General features: G+C 46.7%; 1 protein-coding gene across 2 annotated transcripts in view; it reads left to right on the top strand.

Annotated features, from left to right (window-relative positions):
• Nucleotides 1–25,287, top strand: part of Tsp26a (Tetraspanin 26A) — a 53,422-nt gene that overhangs the window by 18,912 nt on the left and 9,223 nt on the right. For both annotated transcript variants that reach the window (XM_077672469.1, XM_077672468.1), the window contains 3 exons: nucleotides 881–979; nucleotides 14,197–14,325; nucleotides 18,267–18,317. In XM_077672469.1, the coding sequence (XP_077528595.1) occupies nucleotides 881–979; nucleotides 14,197–14,325; nucleotides 18,267–18,317 (279 nt within the window). The remainder of the gene's footprint in view (nucleotides 1–880; nucleotides 980–14,196; nucleotides 14,326–18,266; nucleotides 18,318–25,287) is intronic.

A 25,287-nucleotide genomic window follows, 5' to 3' on the forward strand; every position in this document is an offset into this window, starting at 1 on the left:
GAACGGGCTTCTTACCCTCAGAGGCATGCACTTTGCAGTAGGTGCACTAGCAGTGATGCCATTGGCTGTTGGGCGCATTTAGCGGAGGAAAATGACCAGGGCTAACCGACCTGCCACAGTGGTATGGTGGCCCGGGCATTGTGCTATTGTGGCTGCAGATTGAGGCGAAAAACTAGGAAAACCAGCCCGCAAATGGAGTTTTGGTGTATGTGGAAAGTTGTTTAAATTATTTTATTGCCCTCCACTACAGTGTACTTCATAGCCTAGGAGTAGCTTCGGTGCTTTGAGCCCCAATTTAGACTTGAAAACTCGCTGCCTGCACAATTAAGAAAAGCAAAGGCTAAAATTAGTTCCCTGTACACAGAAACCGTGGTGACGAAAGTGGATGCTTGCAACATTGCGCATAAAATGTGGCACATTTCATGCAATATTGTATAATGCGCATGTATATATTTTGATTCTTGCGCTCAGCAGAGGTCTTGTCTTTGCCACTGTTATGAATGAAGAAAGAATGAAGTTAAATAACCTCAAATATATATTCGAAGCAATGTGCAGATAATTCGACAAGCAGGACGTCACATTGTTCTGAAGGCATCCAAACCATACTTTGCATGCTGCATGCCACATGCAATCACTGTTGTTCCAGGCTGTCATTCCCGAGCTATCTTTAATAAACAGCAGCAATTCCGATCAGCTGTTATGACCCAGTTTCTGAGATTTAATTTTCAGTTTGCCTTGTTCTGAAATTTTTTAGAAAGCTTTATAGCCTTTCATAATTCACATGCATTTGTACTCCTTGTTGCATGTTTTTCATTATTCACATGCCTTTGTAATATTTTTTTTAATTATTATTATTATTATTTCTGTTCCTTGCATGTAGATCAAATCTCAGGCAACCAACGGCTTCCAGGCTTTCATTGTGTTCTACAGAGATGACCCTGATCGTCAGAACTTGATTGACTGGATTCAAGAGCAGTGGGTGAGCTTAAACAAAGTATTTCTTTTCTTTTTTCTTTCCCCTGTCTCTCTCTCTTTTTTTATGGAGGGGGGGGGGGGGGGGGGCAGCTGCCACAGTTTAGTATCTATATATATTCCCTATTCTTGGTTCTGTCAGGAAACAAAGTGTCGGTGAGTGTAGTTGAATTCGCGGTAAAGTTAGTTCAAGCGTAGTATAAAGGCTTTGTTAGTCTGTTTGAACGGAATGTTAAAATGGCAGGCTCTTGAAATAGAGTACACTTTTCCTAGAGTTTAGTACCAATTACAATGATGGCCGCAGTTATAATGAATGCTAGGTTATGACAAACAAGCGTGGCATGACCGTGTCAGCACGAGCTGAGGGCATTAGCCTTATGCTTCAGATAGAAGGAGCATGTGCAAGGGGTACAGCGAACAATCCTTGTCCATGTGCCAGATCACACTGCCTTCTCTTTCTCTGTAAGGGCAGCCAGATAGGGAAAAAAACAAGAGAGATAGAAAGCAAACAAGAAGGGTTGTCCTCCTCACGAGTTTTAGGTTTCCCAGACAGACGAAACACGAGATGGGGAGGCGGGCGGTGACGGGGATGGCCATAGGCGTGGATATCCGAGATGTGCAAAAAGCTTGTGATGGCTGAGGCAACACAAAGGCAGGGCCTGTCTCTGCCCTCTAGCCTGCCCTTGCAGAGACTGAAAGGAGGGTCTTTTCGGTATTTCTGTTCATGTTCCCTTGCATAGGCGTCTCCACTTCACTGGGAGGAAGGGAAGGATGGGAAAGCAAAAAACACAAGAAAAGAAAAACTCCAGAAGCAGTTAGACATGCGTGGCATGATGTGAAAGAAGTGTGTCATGTTTGAGGTGCTCTTCTGAAAGGGTGTCATGATGCATACTTTTGGAACATCACTGCGCTGTTCCGAGTTGTAAGGGGAAGTCTGCTGTTGTAATTACTGCTGGAGTGAAGCTTTGAAGTGCTTTCGGATTTAGTCATAACTATTTGGGCGTCTTGGCAGTTTCTGTCTTGGGCAGAACTTTCTCTCTTATCACTAGTGGCCAGCTAGCCCTGGCCGTGAGCTTCCTTCCAAGAAGGTCTAGATAAAGAAGATGCCTCTGCACTGTGTCATTAGTCGGATGAGCTGACTGTGCTTTTGACCCTTGTTGATCGCAGAGGATAGGGGAAGCATCATTGCAGTAAGAAGGAACCTGCCTCTTGTTTTATGAGAAAGCAGTTAGAAGACGGTGCAGAGGCTTTTCGCTAATCTGAGTGTTAGTGTTTACTGCGCATTGCATGGAGTCACTGGGAGTGCACTGTTTAGTCGGTGCAGTTGCGTTCGAGGTTTATGATATGCTTTGCAAAAAACAATAAATACATCTAGAATTGCTGTTTTTCTGTCCAATCTGGTTATAGTAATCGTAAGTTGTGACTGTGACATTTCAGTAACATTTCAAATATTGTGCTAGAATTGCTGTTTTTCTGCCCAATCTGGTTATAGTAATCGTAAGTTGTGACTGTGACATTTCAGTAACATTTCAAATATTGTGAGTGGGTTAGACTGTACTGATAACATACAAGTGGAAGTATTTGAGCTACTCTCATGAAAATTGATTAACGTGTGTTGCAGTGTTCTGATCACATATAAGAAACAATAGATTTTTACATAGGACAGACAAATAGTTAAGAATACGTGCAAATTTTTCTGATAAATGTTTTGTCAAATTAAAAAAAAAATTGCAATTCTGACTTGCGCTGCTGGATCATTTCATGGCAAACATCCTAGTCGTAAAGTGGACCATCACTGATTTCTTTAGTAAAAATTGTGGCTCAGCCTTGCATGGCCTACAATGCTCCCTCAAAGTATTTTTGTTCAAAAAAATGTTTTTTTTTGTAGCCACCCCTTTTATATCTAGGGTTTAAGCAAAGTTAGGTTAGTCAAAAAATTTATTAAAAAGAACTTCTTTTTCAATCCCCACCACATTTTCTTTGACATCATGTTGAGGCCCTGGACTGCCCTATGCTGCATCTTAAAGGGGCCCTGAAAGGCATTTTGAGCACACTAAATGAACTAGCGCAATCGTTAGATAGGGTCGTGAACATCATCTGTGCCAAGTATTACTCTTTTACGCGCAGCGGAAAGCTCACACTTTTGTTGCAAAGTTTGTCGCTTTTTTCTCACCCTTCCCTTCGTGTTTTTGGACGCCGCCATCTTCACATGTCTACATCATCGATTCCCATATGTTCGTCATGAGCTAGACATCCTGCTATTGGGCGGCTTTTTCACGCACTTCCGGCAAAGAGATGAGTCGTCTGCTCAGCATCGGCTCGCCCGCTGATCTGCCAGCGGAGTGCCGGAGTGTTGGACATTTTACGACAAACGAAACAAGTGTAAACAAACGCTTAACCGTTTGTATTGAATGCAACACGGCCATAGCACGACATGGATTTTATGTTACATGAGTACGTACCATAAAGAAAGCCCCGTGACACTTATTTGGTGCAATCGCAGAGAACGCCCTGAGCCGAATGCCAGGGTTTGACGCGTACATTTTGTTCAACTTCAAAACAATCCAGAGATGCGTTTCGAACGAACGCAACGTCACAACATGCGTTGCATGTCTGAACCGCGATTGACAGACGATGGGTTGCCTCCTCCTGCCCGTCGTAAATTCGGCACTCACCTCACACCCGGTTTGCGTGGACGAACAGCAAGTCAAAACTCTGGCGCGCAAGCGAGAAGGCTTTTAGCCAGGCACACTACACATACCCCATGCGAGGTTGAGTCGTACGTCGTTCGAGAAAGATAATCCAGACCATGGGAAGCACTATCCACCCGCAGAAGTACAATGTCGCATTTCATCGCGAAACGAACGCGTCCACAACACACAGGAGGCGATGCACACACACACACACAGCTTCGGTACTGCATTGGCTTAGCTGCAAGCTTCGTTCGGACAATCAGCGATGCTACGACGATACAGAGCTGCGTGAGGACGACGTGCTAACCACTTCACGTATTTAAAAACACAGGGGCAAAGAACTAGGTTAATCGGAAGCAAAAAATATGTCCTCCATTATAGTGCCTGAAATATACTGGCTAGTGTGCCGAGGGCGGGCTCCAGGCGGGCTCCGGGAGCGATGTACGCGGCCGGCTGAAGCTTGGGGCGCTGCCGTGCGGGTGTGTGCGCGTTCGTTCAGCCCGAGCAGATCGCGCGGTTACCTCCGAGCTGCAGCGCAGACGGCAGCGGCAGAACTTTCCATTCCCGCTTGCGACGAAAGCGAGCGAATGCGACGGAAATTCTGTCGCGTGACGAAAATTTGTCCCGACCATTCGACAAAAACGATCGTCGCGCGACAAAGCGACGGAATTCCTGCCGCTTTCACTCGCTTTCGTCACAAGTGCGAACGGGCCTTTATGCGCAATCACATAAAACAAGCTCTTGCTTATCGCCTGAGCATACGGTTTATATCTGACTACGTTACACTGTGCTTGCCAGTGTATTTAAACGATGTCACTAGGTTTGAAACGTACGCGCTCGGCGTGCAGCTTTGTAAACGCAAGCGGCCTCACATACGCACGCTATTTTGCTGCTAATAGAGTTTTAGTACAGCGTTTGTGGCCTTTGCATACGCTAAACGCTAAATTTTTGCATCCCGCTACGTAAACACTGCGAGGGGAGTTTTAGTAGAGCGGTAGAGCGTCTAATCAGTTTTGCGTAGCGACACACTAATGCATACGGCGCCATCTGTCAAATGTTTTCCGAAATGTCTCGCCGGCTCATCTGCTATCGGAGTGCCGGAGTGTTTGGACATTTTACGACTATCCAAACAAGTGCAAACATACGCTTTCCCGTCAGTGTTGAATGTAACACATGGGTGCAGCTTGTCAGAACACGGGTTCTCGCTGATCGAGTGCGGCGTTGGGTTGCTCTGCGCCTTCCCGTTCATCGCCGCTGATAAAGCGATCCAATCCGGCGCGTTTTGTGCACGGGTTCTGTGTCGGTTTAAAATGTCCTTTTTCACATGCCGCCGGTAGTAGGAATTACAACCGCCGCAAAATAACACCCGGCACCAGCGGGGTCACATCTGAGACCGCGCTTTTTGGATAAACAGTGCGCGGTGCACCAAAGGGAACGAGCGCTGATTCTCCCCGCGCGGCTGCGAATTCGCCGCCGATACCAACGGCAGCTACGTACACCGCGAAAGGGCAAGGCCAGGCCGCACACATGCGGCCAGGTCCTTCGTTCACTTTTCCAGCCTTTAGAGGAGTGTCCATGGGGTCAATAAAGATGAAAAAGCCGAAAGAGCTGGCCCGTAGCAGACGGCAGTCTGTGGGAGCGCAATAGCGGAAGTTCGTCACCGCTGAGGAGCGGAGCATCATGGGAGGGGAGGCCAACAGCGAAGAAACAGTTGAAAGGAGGAGGAAATACGGCGCGACGATAATGCGCGGTTTTTGATTTACGATTTCTCAGCTAATACTCATCGCTTTAACAAAATTCTTGCAGGAGGAGATTGCTAATACATTGCTTTATTTGGTTACATGTACATCCATGCATCGGCGGAAGGCATTTCAGGACCCCTTTAAAAAGATTTTTTTTTTTGCTCTCCTTACGCCATTCAGAAAATACACGATGTTGCGCATTTTCAAACATTTTTAGCAAATACAAGCACTCTCTCAGCCAATAAAGCATTTTCTTTCTGAATTTCACCATTTTGGACAATTCATAAAAAATATATTGACACTGAAAAATGGAGAAATGTGCAAGAAAACATTTTGTAAAATTTGGAAAAAATCTCCTTTCCTGTCCACATTCAGCCCTAAAATGTGCATTGTTGTGCTCATAGTAGGGGTGTGCGAATATTCGAAACTTTGAATATTCGATTCAAATTTTTTAGTATTCGATTCGATTCGAGCGACACTTTATTGTTCGAATATTCGAACCACGCAAAACTAAAAAAAAAATCTGCACGTGTCTCGACAGCAAAGTCGCGAAGCATATACATGGCGAACGGTACGTGCTTTCGCAGACTGTATCGGTGTTTATTCGTAGTTATCAGCGCGCGGCAATTTGTACAGGCTCCGGCATGCCATCGCAACAAAGTGCAGATAATATTCTAAAAGGAACAATCGAAATGAATGAGTAACCAACGCTGAATGACGTTAACATCGCAAAAGAGAAATCCCCTAGAAACAAGCATTGTACGGGGGAAAATTATAAACCTGGGACGAACATCGCGCCGATCGGGCCACTCGCTCGTCCGAATTGATTGTAAAGCGTGAACTGCATGGAGCGTTTTCTGCTCGCGAAAACGCGCCGCCCACGCCACGAGGCGCGCTGACGCTGCCGCGGAACCACCCGCACGCTGCGCGCTGCCGTCGGCAGCAACATGGCGGCGGCTTCTGGCGCGAAGTGGTGTCGGGAGCTCGTGCGACCGGCTCTCTAAAATGCCGCTCAAGACACGCACGAAGTTGCTTGTGCGGTAAATTATGGAGCTTATAATGTGGGTGAAAACGGGGCTATAAAACATCATCCGCACCGCTAGTGAAAGCGCCCATTCAATATCTGGCGGGGTGGTAAGCCTAAACCACCTAAACATCCCCGGCGGAGCCAGCCGGCTGTCACGAGCGCTTCGAAACCGCCGCCATCTTGAGGCGCGCGCCTCCCCATTCAACGCATGCGGATGCTGCCGCGGGTGAGGAATTGTCGACACGGGCGTCGAAAAACGCACACGCAACGCCGACGCGCTTGAATCGCGTGAAAAAACGCTCCATGCGGTTCGGCCTTGTTTTGACGAAGATAAGTCAAAACCCGTAGGTACGTGTATGTCCGTCACAAAGCGCCGAATGGAAGGTAACGGTTGTTCCGCTGCCGTAAATTTTGCCGGTATACAAATGAGAGCGGGAGATAGCAAGCTGCCATGTGTAGAGATGTGTAGGCTGATAAAAGGCGACGACTGTACGTGCTGTTCGCCTGAGCCGTCACATGCGCAGTGTTGGCAAGGGTCGAACTAACAACGGTCAGGTTAGTAAGCTCGTCAATCACGCCATTTGCAAGACAAGACACAGGGTACTTACAAGCACGGCCGCTATATAAAATAATCCATCCAGCGGTTGTGTGCTGGGGATACAACATAAAGCAAGCGCCCTGCTCATGTGCAGAATGAAAGCTCGGGCACACATTCACAGTGCTTGGCGTGGCGTCACTTTTTTGGCGGCAAAATGGAACATAGCACGCTCATGGAAGTGTCGGCTTCCGCGTGTCAATAAGTAGTCCGTTATCGTTAGCATTAACTGCGGTCGCTTGGGCTCATACAGACAATACAGTCGTAATAAATTATGAACTAATTTTTTGAGGCAAGATTATCTCGAATGTTTGAAGCAAAATTCGCAGAAGCATGCGCAGAATGTTCGGGGCACACGCGGAGTTATTGCCGAAGCTTCGTATGTGTGTTGCTCTGCTCCGTGTAACGCTCACAAGGCGCTTAACTTGGGGCTCCCACGGCGTGTGCTACCACCGAAATCCTCCCTGTTCTGTGCTACCACTCTCGTCCTCGTAAGAGCGTATCCTCGTTTTGTGCCACGGCTGACTATATTTTGTTCATGGTTGTGCCTGCGTAAAGCGAGTGCAACACCGAATTCCACCGTAGCACCAATGAAGCAGCGTCAAGGGTCACGACTGTCAACTAGTACGAGAAGTACTAAATGGAACTTCTTCCACAAAATCTCGGCAACAGAAGCTGTATGCAACTATTGCGAAACATCACTGCGAACGCCAACATCGACAACTACGGCACTCGAAGTGGCACAGAGACTTGTATGCCGAATTTGTAGCAGCCGCTAAACCGAAAACTGTGAACCAGCCAATCATCGCGGATGTTTTGAAGAAGAAAGTTGCAGTGACAGACGTGAAACGGCATGCCCTGGACCAGAAGGTAGTGATAATGATTGCACTCGATTTGCAACCGTATACGATTGTGGAAGATTGTGGTTTCAAAGATTTGCTTCAAGAGGCCGTTCCTGTATATCAGGTGCTATCATGAACGACCCTCTCTCGGACATTGGTGCCCAAACTGTATGATGACACCAGGAAGAAAGTACAGTCGGAGTTGGCGGAGGCCTTTCAGCACGGATTGGAGTCGCTTTCCTTCACAACCGACATTTGGACATCCAGGGCTAAACAGAGGTACATTAGCCTCCCGTGCCACTACATGGATCAGACTTTCAAGTTGAGGAGGTATAAATTGAACACTTGTCTTTTCCCAGGCAACCACACATCAGCTAGGATTGCCTCAGTTCTTGAGCAGCTGGTGTTCGACTGGGAAGTACTAGTGACTGTTTGCCCCTTTTATGTTGTTACAGATAATGCACGCAACATGAGGGCAGCCACTCGTGGATTGTCGTGGCGCAAAAGGACTTGCTTTGCTCACACTTTACAGTTGGCTATCGGTGATGCTGAGGTTATGGCCCCAGCTCTCGTTGCACTCTGCAAGAAAGTTAGAGGGATTGTTGGTCATTATAAGCATAGCCCAAAAGCACAAGAAAGGCTTAACTGCTGCCGCAAGAAGATGGATAAGCAGCCATTGCATGTTGTTCAAGACGTCGAAACAAGATGGAACAGCGAACTTTCAATGTTGTCAAGACTCTTGGAACTGAGAGATGCTATTACTATGGACCTAGCTTCAGAAGATGGTCACCTTGATTGTTTTAGTACCTCAGAATGGCGCCAAATTGGTGGGTATGTTGCAGCTCTGAAGCCATCAGAAGAAGCAACAACCACTGTTGGTGCTGAGCACTACCCGACACTCTCAGCTTGTGGGCCTGCTCTCTACGGCATGCCGAGGAATGAGGCACACTGCGGTTGCGTGAAAGAACTCTTTACTCACATGGAGCTCATTCTCAGTCCGCGTCTGGACACACACCGACACCAGCACCACACTTTCCGTCCCGACCCCCAGTCCCCGCGCGCGGTTCTTCCCCACCACCGCCCGCTCCTTCACCCACTCGCGCCATGTTTCCGGCGCCAGCGTCTCCAAGTCTTGCGGCCCGGTAGCCGCACGGCAGGCGAGGAGGGCAAGGGAAGGGAGCTCGCAGCGAGGGGCTCTGGGCAACACCCTCTAGGCCAGAAGGTGTCGTGCCAAGGCGCTCCCCACAAACTCAAGTGCCAGTTTTGTATTGTCTGTTCATACACCTGGGCAAAACCAACTGGCAGGGGGAAGCCTCTGTGTTTGCTGCCAATCTGGCCAAGTGTCTAAAACCACGCTTCCCGGAATACAAGTTTGACCAGGTAGCAAGCCTGGCAATGTTTTTAGATCCTCGCTTTAAAGTGGATGTGTACCATCAGGATGACTCAATGGCAAACTGGGTTAAAAACCTGGCTTTGGAAAAAGCAAACAAAATTTCGACACTGAGCCCAGAAATACCCTCACAAACTGCGCTTCAAGGAGAGACTCCTTCTACATCAGTATTGTGGAAGGATTTTGACAGTCTTATCAACAAGCAGCAGTCTTCACTGCCACGGTTGCAGATTGAGAGATATGTCCATGATGAAGTTTTAGGACGAAAAGAAGACCCTTGCGAGTGGTGGTTTAAGCATGGTACCCAGAGCTACCCGCTGTTGGCTCTGCTTGCCAAGAGGTACTTGCTGATACCAGCCACTAGTGTCTCAAGTGAGCGGCTGTTTTCGGTATCTGGTGAAGTCGTGATGAGCAGGAGGTTGTCACTGCTCCCCGAACATGTCAAGCAGCTAGCCCTTCTCCATGATAACATTTAAGTGAGTGCAGACTTTAACCTGTTGAGTGCAGTGGTATTGTGCAATTCCTAATTTTACTTTATGTGACTTGTTGTGCAATACAGTTGTTGTTTTTGTGTCTCTAGATGGTGAAAAGTTTAATTTTACAAAAAATAACAAGTATTCGTATTCGAAAAATATTAGAAAAATATTCTATTCGATTCGAACTTCATTTTTATTATTCGAATTCGCTTCGAAATTTAAAAATTGATATTCGCGCACCCCTAGCTCATAGTAAAACCCGCAAGAATGTGAAATTTGGCCTTAAAGGGACACTGAAGTGATATGTAAACATTGCGGGATTACTAGCGCAAATTGTAGTCCGGAGTCCCCAGGCCATGTTTCGACCACTCTAGGCGCGTTTACGCGATTTTATTTAGTAGAAAAACTAATTCGAAAACGCTGTCCTCCTCTCTTTACGCTCGCCCATTTTCTGTGGCGTTTTCGTGTGACGTCAGGAGGGGATGAGCTGGCAATTGGCTGCGCCACGGCTGCGCTACTGCACGGCTCCCCGGCCGACAGAGTCAGTCGGCCCAGGCCCCAGCGTTTCGTCCGCCGGCCGCCGGTGGGTCGTCGCAATCAAGGAGGTTAAAAAAAATTGCTTGGTCGCAATTCGTTCGCTTAGTTGAAATGAAGCCAGGACACGTTTGTGAATGGAAGAATGTGCCTTTCTTTACTTGGTTTGTTTGTACACTGTATCTAGCTCCAAGTCAAGGTCGCTTCACACAAGCGCTGCACATGCGACGCTTCGCTGACTGGTACGCCAGTAGGAAAATATAAGGCCTCTTGAAGGCGGGAGAAGAGTCAGCGAAGTCAATATAGGTAGTAAGCAAATAAAATCAACTGATATTTTTACCGTACAGCGTAAAACTAGGGCGCGGGAAGCACTTTTTTGCGCTGGGCGAACAAGCACAGCGGTCAGCAGCACGACTACGCATCTGCGAACGCTTTTCCGTCTACGAAATGCAATTTCTAGACGTGAGCTACTGTGGAAACTCGGGCGACGCTTACTGCACGATCGCAGTACAACAAATAGTCCCCTAAGCGGCTTGAAATGCCAAAACTAAATAAAAGTGTAAACCGGTTGTACAATATATATCCTATATTAGCAAGGCCTTTGCGTCCCGCTCCGTAGCCTAGCAGTCTGAGGCGCTAGGAATTCATTGTAAATGTTTTGCGAGTCACGAGTTCGAATCCCCGCGGGTACGTGCTTTTTTTTTTTTTTTGTAAGTTAACTTTTTTGTTTTCCGCCGATGTTTTCTATATTGAGCTCACCTTTTTTGGGGCCGCAACGTTCATGGCTACACGAACTAGTTCACAAAACGCGCGCAGGCTGGCACTGGCGCGCTAGCGAGTTCTCGTTGGCGTGCTGTTGCCATAAGCACCGACTGCTTGCAGGCAGTGGGTACAGGCCAGAATGAACAGACCCTTGGCCTGGTGCGAACACGCTTTTTACGATACAGGCATGAGGGAGGCAAGGTCCAAATATGGGGGAAAAGCGCATGACATTTGGGCGTCTGCGGGTACGCGGAGGGCGTTCATGCACTGCGTAGGTCTCGGCTAGTGAATGCTACGACTACAAGCCGTCCTGGGAGGCTTATCTTGTGCATTTTACAGCCGACAACATGGCAGAAGTGCGGTACGATGATTACTGAGATATTGAGAATGCCCATCCAACAAAGCCATTGGTTATGTTTTACAGAACCGAAACCGAAACCGAAACTTGTGCGATTGCTAACCTTGGGCATCGTCCAATCACGGCGCCCCTCCTCTCAACGTCACAGCCTTAGTTGGTGCGGCCGCCGCAAACCGCGCATGGTAGTTTTTCTTCTTTCGCGCTTTGTAAAATAATTACCGATTTGTCAACCGGATAAACGATGAAAAGTGTGCTAATTTGAGCCAGTCTACGCAGTGCAAGCAAAAACGGGAGCTTGACAAATTCACTTCAGTGTCCCTTTAAGAGGGGCTGTCCGTTTTTTGATGCCACCAATGACTGTGGCGAACGCATAGCAAAAAAACATGCGCAACAATGTGAACTGGCGCAGCCATGAGTGCGGGTTCCCATGTGCATAGTGTAGCAACTATTGGGATGGTGACGATGATGATGCTTATAGGTGTTGTGCTGTGCATCTTGTTTTCAGGATTTTGGTGGTGCATCAACAGTGCTCGTTGGTGACCATGCAGTTCACGCACTTTTATCTCATTAGCTATATTTTTAAGTGCGATGCACTTTATAAGCGACCCCGAACCTTCCGCCGTCCGCATTGCTCCTCCTCCTCTCCCCTAGCAACGGCGCGAGGAGCGGAGAGGAGCGTCTGTAGCAACGGCGCAGCGACGTCACACCCCACGTGACCCGCACGCGCTCCGCCTCCCGCGCCGTGGCTGCGCGCGCCCGCGCCGGCTCCCGCACCGCTCTTCGCGCCGTGACGTCACACTCCCACGTGACCACGCGCTGGTGCCTTTGCGTCTGCTCCCCCTCTCCTCGCGCCGTGACGTCACATGCTCTGCAGCTGGCGCGCCTCTCCCCCCGTTAGGTTTGCACTCACCCTCGGCGCGCGCCTCTCCCCTCGCCTGACAGCTCCCCCTCGCCGGTACTGCGCCTCTCAAGGCGATGGCAGAATTACTACGCCGTGTACTCTCGGCGCAAGAAATGCATTCGTACTTCCTCACGATTCCCTTCGGGGAGGTGGGGGCAATTTTTTTTTTTTCATTATTTCTGTTGTTTAATTGCAATGTATAAAGCAGAAATGTTGTGGTATGACGATGTATTAAGGGGGTTTTTAATACATAGTTGTCTATGGACATTTTAGTGGGACCGCGCTACCTCAACGTATAAGTGGGGTTCTACTGTATGTGTGTGTATGTATATATATATATATATATATATATATATATATATATATATATATATATATATATATATATATATATATATATATATATATATATTATATTTGGAAGCAAGTAGGAATGACGCTCTTGTGTTCACCTGCATAAATTGTCTGAATGCGCTTGTGCTCTAAGGCAAAACATTGGCTGAAGCATAAACAAAGCCTAACACCGGTATTAGCCAGACAGTGTGTTTTATAATGTTTACTCACTAAAGTTTGTGACCGTTTGAACACAGGCTCTGCAGAAGTTGCCACATGAATCTATTTTACGAAGAATGCAGGGCCTAGATTACTGTTATTAAAAAAAAACGGAAGAAAATGCTTAGACCGTCTTCACCAACCCCATTTAACCATTTGCAGTTTGTCACATCACAGATAGTAGTGCAGAAAAATGTTTGAGGTGTGTTGATACTTGTTTTCAAGATTTTGGCATTTGCTGTATTAATAAAGAACTACAGCTACTGTGAGGGGTTGAATTGTATTCATGGCACTGGTACCGGTATAAACAAACTTGCTTTTACACTGTAGCGCCTGTGTAAAGTATTTGGAATTTGGAGCAAACTAATGCCTTCATTTTTGCTAACTGTAATCTGAAGTCATGTTAAAAATTTATGTGCACTGGCATGTTTGGCACCGGAACTGGTGTAAAGCAAAACCTCATTAATTTGCCCCCTGTTAATTTGGAAATTCATATTATTCGGCACTCCTACTCCTTTCCTTCAAGAGTGTACATTGCCCTATAGTATGACCTTCGTTATTTTGGCGCACATTTACCCGTGAACCGCTTAATTAGTACCAACACCTTCTCGAACTGTTAGCTGCAATGCGCCGTCCTTTGCCCACCCGCTCTCTACCCCTAGCCGTGGGGGGAATGCGAGCGTACATCGCAGCCAGTAAACACCCGGCAGTGCCCGGCTGTTTACAGCCTAGAAGTTGCGGATGCTCTTGCTGTTCTGTAAGAGTACTGCTATGATGCTCCATGCAGTGCTCTTGCTCTGCACAAATTGTCACCCACGGAAACTTGTTCTTTCCTCCCAGCTATCCGTCCAAAGACAAAACTAGCATGACTAACTTCTTCGCAAAGTACAAGCTCGCATAAAAGAATGGTAAATGTGCTTTTTTTTTTGTCGTTTATTCAATAATTCAACATTCAGATAATTCGTACATTTTTTACTCCATAGAGATCCAAATTAACGAGCTTTCACTGTACTTTGATTTGTCAAAGGTTGTGAAGCTTTTTCGTTCTTTTTAAATGCCCTGGGACTAGGTTAATTTAGTTGTAACCGTTGCAGACTGTGTAACAACAGCCAGGATGCGCATTTAGTAAAGGAGTGGCTGCAGTAGCGGTGACTTTGAAAGATTGACTCACAATTTTGTTTTGCGGTGATTTCTGCATCTTGTCGGAATTTATTAAGGGCTACAGATGCCATTTGCTCTTCCAAAAGCCTATGAGCCTGGGAACCTCGGCAACATTTTGCTCGGCTTGCTAGACATTTTGGTGCAGGGCTGTAGCTGACGTGCTGCTTTTGTTTTGTCCCATTTTCCATCAGCTGGGCTGCTGTGGCATTGAGGGCCCCAAGGACTGGGACATGAACATCTACTTCAACTGCTCAAGTGTAGAAGTGGGCAGCCGTGAGGCCTGCGGCGTTCCCTTCTCCTGTTGCAAGAGGCAGCCCAATGTGGGTGTTTTTTTTCTTTCTTGCTCTTTCTGGAGCCCTCTCTTGCGCCTTTGACCACACGTGCATCCTAAGCACCTGTGCTGCTGTGAGCGACTTAGTAGGGTGCAGTGACCTGGGATGCAATGCCATTCAGAGATGCTTGGTGTCGGGTTAGTTAGTTGAACATCGTTTATAGGATTGCGCTGGGTACGACGCAAAAAACAGACCGGAAAGAACACGTACACTGTATTGGTTGTGGGGTTTAACGCGCTGAAACTACACAGGTTGTGAGGTGTGCCGTGGTGGAGGGCTCCGGATTAATTTTGACCACCTGGGGATCTTTAACGTGCGCAGAAATCTTGTACACACGGGCATTTTTGCTTTTCGCCTCCATCAGAGAAGCGGCGGCGGCGGCCGGGAATCGAAGCCGCATCCTTGGGCTCGATAGCACAACGCCTTAGCCACTGAGCCACCGCGGCGGGGTAGAACACGTACACTTGATGCAAAGACTGTGTGGCCTTTACGTCAAATCTTTCCAGTTCATTTTTTGTGTCATACCCAGTCAGTCAAAATATCTGCTGAGTTTAGGTAACAAAAATAGAGGCCTTCTTTGGCTGGTGTTAAGGGACGATAGGGCAAGTAAAACTACTTTTGTAGTTTATGGACCAAATATAATCAGGTTAGGAGCATTCATGTTCTTAACTATCCTAATAACAAAACTGAAATCGGCTTAAAAATATCTTCTATACTTTTTGAGTTACAAGACTGATTACCTTCACAAAGTAACCCCAAGATTAATTAACTAATTGGGCAAGAACTCAACATGATTTCTGCATCAGTGTGATCATGTAGGTTTATTTTGTGCTGAGAAGCTTCGCATGATTACTTTATTTCTTTTAGGTATCCAGAAAGAAAGACAGAAGTTTCCCTTTTGTTTTGACATAAACTATTTGTGTTTTGAAAGGAAGGTGATACTTTTTGTAATTTTTTTTTATACCCTAAAGGATACAATGCAATAATCTAATAGCTTCTTGGCACAGAATACACCTTCCTGATCACACTGACATAAAAAATATTGTTGAGTTTTTGCCTAATTAGTTTATTATGCCTAATGCAACTTTCAGGTCATTTGTCTTGTAACTCTGCAAGTATAGAAGAAATCCTGAAACCGATTTCAGTTTTATAGTTAGGGTGGTTGGTTGCATAAATACTCCTAATTTGATTAGATTTGGTGCATAAATCAAACTCTTTTTACTTTCCACGTCCTCCATTAATATAACAACAATGAATACCATAAAAAACGGAACATAGGTCGAACTTTTTCAAACAACTGTGGTGAATAGGTGGCCGCTGTCTATACCCCTGTCACACGGGCACTTTCATTCGCGATTGAGTCGATCCAGCTGAAACTCAATTCGTATCTGGCGCTGCTACACGCCAGTTTCAATTGCAATAGGCCCCAATCCCGCCCGAACACAATCCTGGTTCTCCAAGCGCAGTTGGACTAAAGTGGTGATACTCTTGTCCCCAGAAGGTGATACAGAATGGCACAGAAGGTGACAACTTCAACTAACGCCATAAATTGTATCAAATACGTGGGTACGTATTTGGTTACAAAAAATGTATACGTGGTTACATACACCTACAACCGCACAAAGTTACCAGGCACCAGCCACGAAGTACGTTTTTGGCGCCATCTGGCATACGTAAGTGCAAGTGGTGCAACTTCTCCATCGGAATTGAAATGTGCCGTGTAGCAGCAGCGGTGCGGTGAGTGGGCTCGAAACGTCAATCGCGCTTCGCTACAATCTGGATTGGAAGTGCCCGTGTGACAGGGGTATTATAAAAACTACGGCAGACTGGCAACAGAGTAATTGAAGCAGCATCACGCTGTGTTCTTGTGTTTTCACCGTCCCGTTGCAAACGTGTTTTGAGCTCTATGCTGCCTTTATTGTAAAAACGAGCAGAAGTTGATGGCAGTTCACTGTATCCTTCAACAAAATACAATTTTGTTTTATTTGAAAGATTTAGTGCCTTATAGTGCCCTCAGCGCTTGTCCGACAGCAAGCGATGCTTTATTCACTGAGAAATTAAACATTTTAAGCCAAAATTTAAATTCTCCCACTAAATCGTGTGTTTTCAGGACGTCGATAATGACGTATCCAGAGCGGGGCCTTAAAACTAAAGATAGCCTGCCGACCAGGGCTGCTGCCATCTCGCAGACGGCCGTTTGGTTATCTTGTTTATCGCCCACTTTCATAGACGGCGCTGCAATACTGCTGAAGTGCCAGTGTTTGCACTTTGCTTCTGGCCGGACTTCTATACCTGCCATATTTTTATTTGGGTTCATACTAATCGTTTGCTAAAACGTAAGCTATGACTCGACAAACATGGTCATGTAAGTGTCCATGCTGCTTATGTCAGTTGGTCAGTGTTGTGTCAGACGAGTCCAACACGTCTGACGGCTGTGTTAGGCAGTGTCAGCCGGCAAAGTGCCGCACTAACTGCTTCGGTGTTTACATGTTCGTTCGTAACTTTTATTGTTCACCCCACAATTCTTACTGCTGCAAAATGAATATGCATTACATTTAAGCACAAATAGCTCGTTCGCAAGCTTATAAGCGCTGCCCAATTCGCGTTTGCTTTTGCCGGCCTTAGCCAGTTGCACAGCACAGCTGGGCATATGACATCATAGGTTCTGTTGCGAGAAATGAGCTTGTGAGTTGCATGGCCATTCCCGTTTTTCCTAATTATATAGCTTATTTGAGCGAAGTTTACGTTAAGAATGGTGTCAGGATAATTCTAACGAGGCAATCTTTCGAATGAACCAAATTTGTGTTTTGTCTGCACAGCCCCTTTAAAGGAGCCATGAAGACAAAATACGTTTGTTTTATTCAAAGATTTCGTGTTCTATAGTACCCCCAGCGCTTGTCCGGAAGCAAAAGATGCTTTATTCACTGCGAAATTAATCAATTCAAGCTAAAATTTTGATTCTCGCGCCAAAAGGTGTGTTCGAACGACGTTTGCGATGACATCATAAGAGCAGGTCTTTCAGCTAAACTTGGTGTGGAGCGGCACGGCCGGACTCGACTCTCCTCCTCCCGAGTCGTGTCCGGCCGTGGGAGCGGAGACTTGCTTACCGTTAGTCAACCTAGATGGCGCCACCACACCGCGGCAAGCAGTTTTCTGCCTTTGATTCGTTTGTATTTAACGTATTTAAACCTGGCTTGTTTTGTTCATAGAGGCATCGTTTCGTGAAACACACTGCTCGCTCGACAAATACGGTCATGTAAGACATCGTCGCTTGCGTCAATCGGCCAGTGTCGCCTGATACAACCCCAAAGCCCTGCAGTTCTGTGCAGCTAAACAAGCATAGTGCATGCAGTGCCAACAGCAGTACGCATCAGTACTTGTATGTTTACGTGTGCTTTCGTAACTTCCACTGTTTGTTCCACCATTCTTACTGATAAAAGAGGATGTGCGCTGAATGGAAGCGCAAATAGCTCGTTCGGCAAGCTTATATGTTGTGCCTAATTTGCGTTTGCTTTTTCTGGCCTCCGCCAATCACAGAGCTGGCTGGTATGACATCATAGGTTCTGTTGTGGGAAATGAGCTAGTGGGTTGCATGACCATTCCCTTTTACCTAATTATACAGCTTATTTGAGCGAAGTTACGTTAAAAGTTGTGTCAGCATGATTCTAATGAGGCAATCTTTTGAATGAACCAAACTTGCATTTTGTCTTCATGGCCCCTTTAAAGATCAAGACGGGGGGAGAGAGTCTAGTGCTGGACGTTTGCAGTACGAAGTAGCAGCTGCAAGCCATCTCTACTTTGTCTCTGTAATTCTTATAGACATCCCGTATGCAGCTTTGAAACTAGTTAGGCATGTGAGTTGACCTTGTGTAAACCGTGTGCAGTACTTGGTGTAAGTGGTACTGATACGGTGGCTGTTTGACTTTCAGGAGCTCATAAAGAACAAACAGTGTGGTTATGATGTACGGAAAGCAGAGTATGTAAGTGCAAGCTGTTTCTGTCTTCTTTTTATGTGTCATTTAACAGAACTGTGTGTCACTGAGGGGTTTCAAAATTAGGATACGGCTGCTGCGGCTGGGAATTGGAACTTTCTGGTAGTACTGGAAAATTGCAAATGGTAATGTCTGTTGACTAGTACTGGTAACGTTACATGGATTCAGTGGAGCTTTTTTTTATTATTATTACCGTACTTACCCGATTCTAACGCGCACTTTTTTTCCGGAAAAATAGGTAAAAAAATCGCATGCGCATTAGAATCGGATACGAAACCGAAACTGCCGAAACAGCGGAAATTTCGTCCCACCCATCGCCATCGCCATCTCAAGATGGCGCCAAAGCTTTTAGCAACGATTTTTCGGACGCAGGAAGCATTAGCGCCTATGCTTTTCTATCGGCGTTCACATAAATGGTCAAATCGTTCCACTTGCGCGCTTTATAAGAGCAACGACAGCAGCGGCTCTCACGTGTTCAAAACGAGCGGTCGGCTGAAGCTTGGGCCTCTGGAGTAGCTCGCGGGATGGGCATGCGAGGCATGGGCCACGATCCCAGCGATCATGGTTGAATGTTCGTTCAGAAGTGTGGCATCGCGAACGCGCTTGACGGCACCGAGGACGAGATGTTGTGGTCAGTGGAGAGCGACGAGGAGTGAGATGAGTGAGATTACTTCGGGAAATAAATCGCCCGCTTCTCTCGCATTCGTTTTTCTTGCTCACAAAGTTCCGTGCACGTTACAATCAAAGGTGCAAGTTTTTTCGTTTTTTTTTTTTCAGGAAAATCGGGGGTGCGTTAGAATCGGGTAATTACGGTATTAGATTTCTGTAGAAGTGAAGGCCTCATTATAAGCTTGCAAGGTGGCAATTAAGCCAACATGTACAAACACTTTCTTCATCATGTCCAACATTTTGGTTGAGCTCTAGTATTACAAAACAGTTTCAACATTGCTTTTACTGCATGCTAGTGTTGCAGTTACCCTTTTTCTAGTATCTGTTCATGTTGTGTGTGGTGTGTTTAAGCCCTCAGTCATTTTTGATGAGCTTAGCGTCCACATGAAGTTGTGCCAAACTATTTTGGGAAGTATAATTTGGGAACCTTAGCCATCAAGGAGCTCTGATTTGTCCAAAATGTCTAAACGGTGAAGTACAGGCAGTGGAGAAGCAGCATTGTTTTGCAACAAATTTATGTGACCGAACTAAGCTTATTTAAAATGGTTGACTGGTTAAGTGTGGTTTTGCTGAGCTCTGCCCCCTCATTTTTTGTCTTGACACATTTCATGGAGCCTCACCTCTTAAAGGGACACTGAAGGCTGAATGAAATGTTGTTTTAACTGAAAGATCGCAAGTTTTGTAGCTCTCTCGCCTTTTGTTCGACAAGCAACGGTTTCATTATTTGCTGAGAAATGAGGAAACAAAGCTGGCATTTCTCTCACCCACTTTCCCTTTCATATTTTCGTGACGTAGCCATTGCGTCACAAACTAGGAGCGAGGCACCCGTGCGATCTAGGTGCTCTCACGCTGTCTGCGGTAGCTTTTACATCTGCAAGCCATGGCCGCCTCCGACGTTTCATCTGGCTATAGTGCCTGTCTGGCCAAGGTTGCTGGCCTGGTCTTTTCCGATTTGTCCCCGGCGCAACGAGAAAGGCTTTTTGGCATACCAGGGATGCCCAAACCCACACACTGGGTGATACTTGGAAATGGGTTTGGCGCTGGGAATCCAATGCCGTTCTGGCAAGCTCCTGCGCTGGCACCTGCCCGGCGCAGTAAACAGTGCGGCAGTGAAATGTAATCAATTGTGACTGCGCTGTACGCTTCCAGCAGCCGGACTCGATAAGCTAACAGTGAAGATGTCTTTTTGTACGCTCCTTGAATCAACCAACCACTGACCACATATTATGGCCTGTGAACATTACATTTGAGTAAACCAGCCCACCCCCCTGGCCCAAGCGTAGAGCTATGCGGCGTTTACGGATTATCAACAGCGGCTTGTGGTGAACGGATGATTACAAGGTAATTGCCCTTTACTTTTCGGGGGTGATAAGGTTCTAATCGAGCACGGGCACATATTACCAGTAGCAACATCGGCACGTGCAGAACGGAATATTAGAAGCTGAAGTGGGTTGCTTAGACATCTTGTTTCTTTTGCCGCTTCCTGCCGGGGTTATTGCTTGCGGAAGCTCGGGCGTTCACTATCCTAGATTGACTTCTCTAATTGCACACCAATTTGGAGCGACGAATCCGAAACCATGGTGGCCGGTTCTGAAGCGTTACGGCAGCAGCCTGTCTCGCAATGTATAAAAGCTGTTGTCTGTGTTTTTTAAATAAAATGAACTCTCGTAAAGTTTCGATTTACATTTATTTTACGTGTTCAACCACCAACGAAAAACTGCTTGAGGAAAACATTTATAGATGTTTCTCCAAAGCTCTCTTGCCGTTCTCAACTTTTGGGACGTTGCAAATCGTAGTACCCAAAAGCGTACGGGGCGTCGACACCCGTTCTCACGTTTCTGGCGTTTTCCGCCTTATTAAGCAACTGCTGCCAACTTTTTACCCTTTAGTGTCCCTTTAAAGCGTATCTAGTTTTTTAGCTCTACTTGGGGGGAAGTTATCCAATAATTAGAACTGGGAAGTTCATACAATGTGAAATGTGGCTATTAACGATTTAATCCTGGCATACCTTGTACTGGCCTATTGACAACTCAACAGAAAGTGGAAAAAAAAAAAAATAGAACTATACATCTTGTTCATATATGTAAAACTGCGAATAATGCAAGCAGGTGGAATCAAGGCTGATGATGTGTTTATCTTCCTAGCCCATGTCTATTCCTTTAAAGGAACACTAAAGGGTGAAAACAAGTTGGCCCGTATCGATAGATTACGGTGCCAAGAATCTAAATACACCATTCTCGTGACTAGCAATTGTTTAATATGGCATAAAATGCCAGAAACGTGAAAATGGGTGTTGACCCCGTACGCTTTTGGGTACCACGATGTGTGACGTCACAAAAGTGGTGAGCGGCAAGAGCTCATTAGAGAAGCATCTATAAATGTTTTCCTGGCATAAACGTTCTTAGATGGTTGAGCTCATCTTATTTAGAAAACGCAAACTACAGCTTTTATACATTGTGAGACATGCTCTCTCTACATTGGTGCGCAATTAGTGAATCTATGACGGGGGAACGCCGGAGCTTCTGCAAGCAATAACCCTGGCAGGAAGCGGCAAAAGGAACAAGATGGTTAAGCGACCCGCCTGAGCTTCTAATCTTCGTTCTCCGCATGTGGATGTTGCTATCGGTAAAGAGTGTGGGGATATTAGTGGGACTGCTCCCATTACGCGGGGATGCTAGCCCGCGATCCCCTCTCCCAGAGGGGCGAGGATGGTTCCTTGCGCCCTCTCTTCCTGTAAGGGGATACGGGTTGACCATGCACGGCGGTCAGAGGGCCACGTGGGGCGTGACATGGTGGCCCCGCGGGCTCGCATCTGCACGCTTGGGTTGCCCAGGAGAGACTACCGGGACCCTACTCCGTCAAGTACGGCACATGCAGCTCTCTTCACCTTGGCTCGAAGCAGCCGCCATTTTCTCAAGTACATACCAGGAGTCGGATTTGCATGCACCCTCTGGCTTCGCGCTCCTTGCCGGCGCAGGTGATTTGAGTTATTGGTTGTTCGGTCAGTTTGATGGTCGGTTCCGGTCCGGTCCGGGATCCATCACCCGCAGCGCTTCGGTGGCTCACGCTGCTGGATCAACAGCTGCTCATTACTTGCCCACCCTGCATGGTGGGGCTTTGTGGCTTGATGCGTACAATCGGCAGGTACCTCCCACTCTGCCCCAAGGCTGGGAGTGTCATACCAGGGCTGGTGGTTGTGCCGTGGAAAACCATGAATTAAAACCAGTTCTGAGGAGCTACTTCATCTCTTCGGAGTGGCTGCACACGCGTGGCGAGGGACAAGCGGTAATTACCTTGTGCTGTTCCGTTCACCGCAAGCCGCTGTTGATAATCCGTAAGCATCGCATAGCTCTTTGCTTGGGCCCAGGGGAGCCGGCAGGGCTACTCAATTGCAATGTTTGCAATTGACGCGACCGGTAGCTCTGTGCAATGCGTGGTTATTCAGTTTCAGGCACTCAAAATAACGCCCTTGCAGACGGCAAAGTACCTGCCGGCGTGTCGCGCAAACAGCCATTTAGCGGAAGTGACATGCCAGCCGTCCAGGCCGATCGGCCTGCCTCGCAGCGGGAGAATCCGGGAAACTCGTATTTCGTGCTGGTACGCCTGGCTTTCATGGCTCCGAAGAGGCTTCACTAACCGTACGGTTCTCTCCTTTTCGAGTGTCGTCGCAACATCATGCCTATGCGGTGTGCTGCTGTCGGAGCGCACGAATAGTGTCGTGCTTGCGGGACAAGCGACCGCTTTTCCGTGCGCCTCCCACACCCCCGCACGCGCGCGCTCACACTCTCCTCCTGGCTGGCCGAGCCGGCCGCATCGGCCGCGCCATCAGGCCAGGCCGTCTGGCCGCTCGCGCTGACGGCTGGTACGTCGCGAGCCCGTAATGGCCGCGTTTTGCCCAGTTTCGTTTTCAAAATTGTTGATTTTTGCTGGTCGCTTGCGGCGTAATTACGCACATTTTAGGCATCATACTTCGTACATCACGGTCTTTTTAGTCATACTATGCAGGAACTTGAATTTCGCGCAGTCGAAATTTTAAGTGCAGTTGGCTTTTAACTCCTTCGTGACCACCGGAAAATTGACCGACTTTTAGGGGTCCAGGAAAATATTTTTTTTCTGCTAAAAAAATTGGTTAGGCACTAATTACAGGAACACAAAATGCAGATTATTTAACGGCCTTTCCAATAACAGCAGTTTTTTAAATGTTTTCATGCATTATAGTTGCGAAAAAAATATCAAAATCAAAATTTTTGTCAAGTTGTCGAAGAAAATTAAAAAAAAGTAGTTGTGTATAATAAACCACTGGTAATAGAAAAAAAAGAATGTACATTTTGTAGGGAAACATTTCAAAAACACGCCCTAGACAAAATGTCGACTTGCGCAGAACAGTTTGTCAGACATTAAAAAAAATGTTAGCACGTGTGGTGCGCGTGCCATGGGGTAAGCCCAACCTCTATTTCAAAATATGCAATTTCGAGTGGTTCCCTGGAAGAAATCTGGCGGTTTGACATTATCAGAGGCACCAATTTGCCCCCATGCAATGTAAAAACATCTTGTCAATGACTGACTTTGTATTTACGGCAAGCACAGTATTTGGGACAAGCACGCGATGTGGAAAAACATGCATGAAGTTGAAAATGGAAGTCTGTGGTTGATGCTTGTTGACGTTCACTGTCAGTTATCTCTCAAAACATAAAGTTGCGCTTTATTATGATCATCTGACTCGCTATTGCAGCCTTACTTGCAGGAAATTAGGTGCGATACGCTAGAATCGTGCCCTGCAAACTTTGGCCGAGTAGCGGTTGTGTGATAAACAAGATCAGCACTACAAGCCTTTTACATTGCAGCACCAACTAACATTTTTGAAATGAAACAGACTCCGTCTGAAGAGACAGTTCAACTAAGAAGCTACACTAGACTGCTGGAGATACCCTCGTATGGAAACGAAACTGGCAGGCGAACAGCTGGCAGTATGTAAGGCCAGTTTGAAGCACTCTGCTCCTTGAAACAGATATCTGGCGACTGGGTGATATCTTTTGACTTGCATTGAAAGTTCTTATTGCAGAAATCTGGTTACGGTTGGGTGAAATAAGGAGCGGCATGCTTTTTTCGAGGATCAGTTGCGAATGCTCAAGGCACCATGACAGGCAGGCTTGAAGTTGGGTAACTGCGTAGGCGCCAAATATGAATTTCGCGATGCAGAAACAAAACCGAAACTGTTTTAAACTGTTCTCGAATGGTCCTGTGGTAAGTGGAACTACAGCACAACTTAGAACAACGTGCGCAAAGGCAATAAAACTGCCTAAAATCATAAAGTAGCTTTGCAAACAGGCACTGCTTGACATTTTCAGCCGATTTCAAAGATTATTACTGTCAGAGTGCAAACCTGCCGATTGACAATCGTTTGCTGATTCACCACTCGTTCCCTGATAACAAAAGCCAAACGCTGATTTATGAGTGGCACGCATTCTTCTTTGGTAGCAGTGACGCGCAATGACCACGCCCCTTTTCTACACCCAGGTGATGCAAACGCGTGTCAAAAACTGCGTTTTTGTTGCAAAAATAAAAACAAAGCTGATTTTGAAAGGGCATTTTCTGAGCTAACTCCAAATGGCTTTACTCGTTCCAGCAACACTTGGAACGCTATGAAAATAGGCTCCCGAGGTATCGTTCAAGTTGAACAATTTTGAATAGGCGCTGTCGCGGAAGAGTTAATATGTGGCCGCAGTTTATTTAAGGAGAATACAAAAAGACATCTTCACTGTCAGCTTATCGAAATGGACTGCTCGAAGCGGGGAGTGCGGTCGCAACTGATAGCCTTTCACTGATGCACTGGTCATTGCGTGGGGACGGCGCCAGTGCGAGAGCTCACTAGAGCAACGTCAGAGAAAAACTCTTGCACGGCTGTGCACCGTTCAAGTTTTACGTATCACATTGCAGGTGTGTGGCCTTGGGCAGCGGTTGATGCGGTGTTGCCATGAACATCACTGCTATGTGAAAAAGCATTCCTCGTTCCATCGGGGACAAATTAAAAAAGTCCAAGCCCTCGGCAAGAGAAGCGTTGGCCATGGCTTGCAGATGTGTAAGCTACTGTTGCCAGCATTTACGCTCTAGACTGCACAGGTGCTGCCGGTGCTTTGCTCCTAGTTTGCGACACAATGGCTACATCACGAGAAAATGAAGGGGAGGCGGCTGAGAGAAATGCCAGTTCTTTTTTTTTTTTTTTTTTTTTGCCTATTTCTCAGCAAATAACACATCGTTGCTCGTGGAACGAAAGCAGAGAGAGCTACGA

Source organism: Haemaphysalis longicornis, unplaced genomic scaffold, assembly GCF_048455015.1.
Source record: "Haemaphysalis longicornis isolate Haplotype H1 unplaced genomic scaffold, Haemaphysalis longicornis Haplotype H1 scaffold_58, whole genome shotgun sequence".
In the NCBI taxonomy this organism is placed as follows: domain Eukaryota; kingdom Metazoa; phylum Arthropoda; class Arachnida; order Ixodida; family Ixodidae; genus Haemaphysalis; species Haemaphysalis longicornis.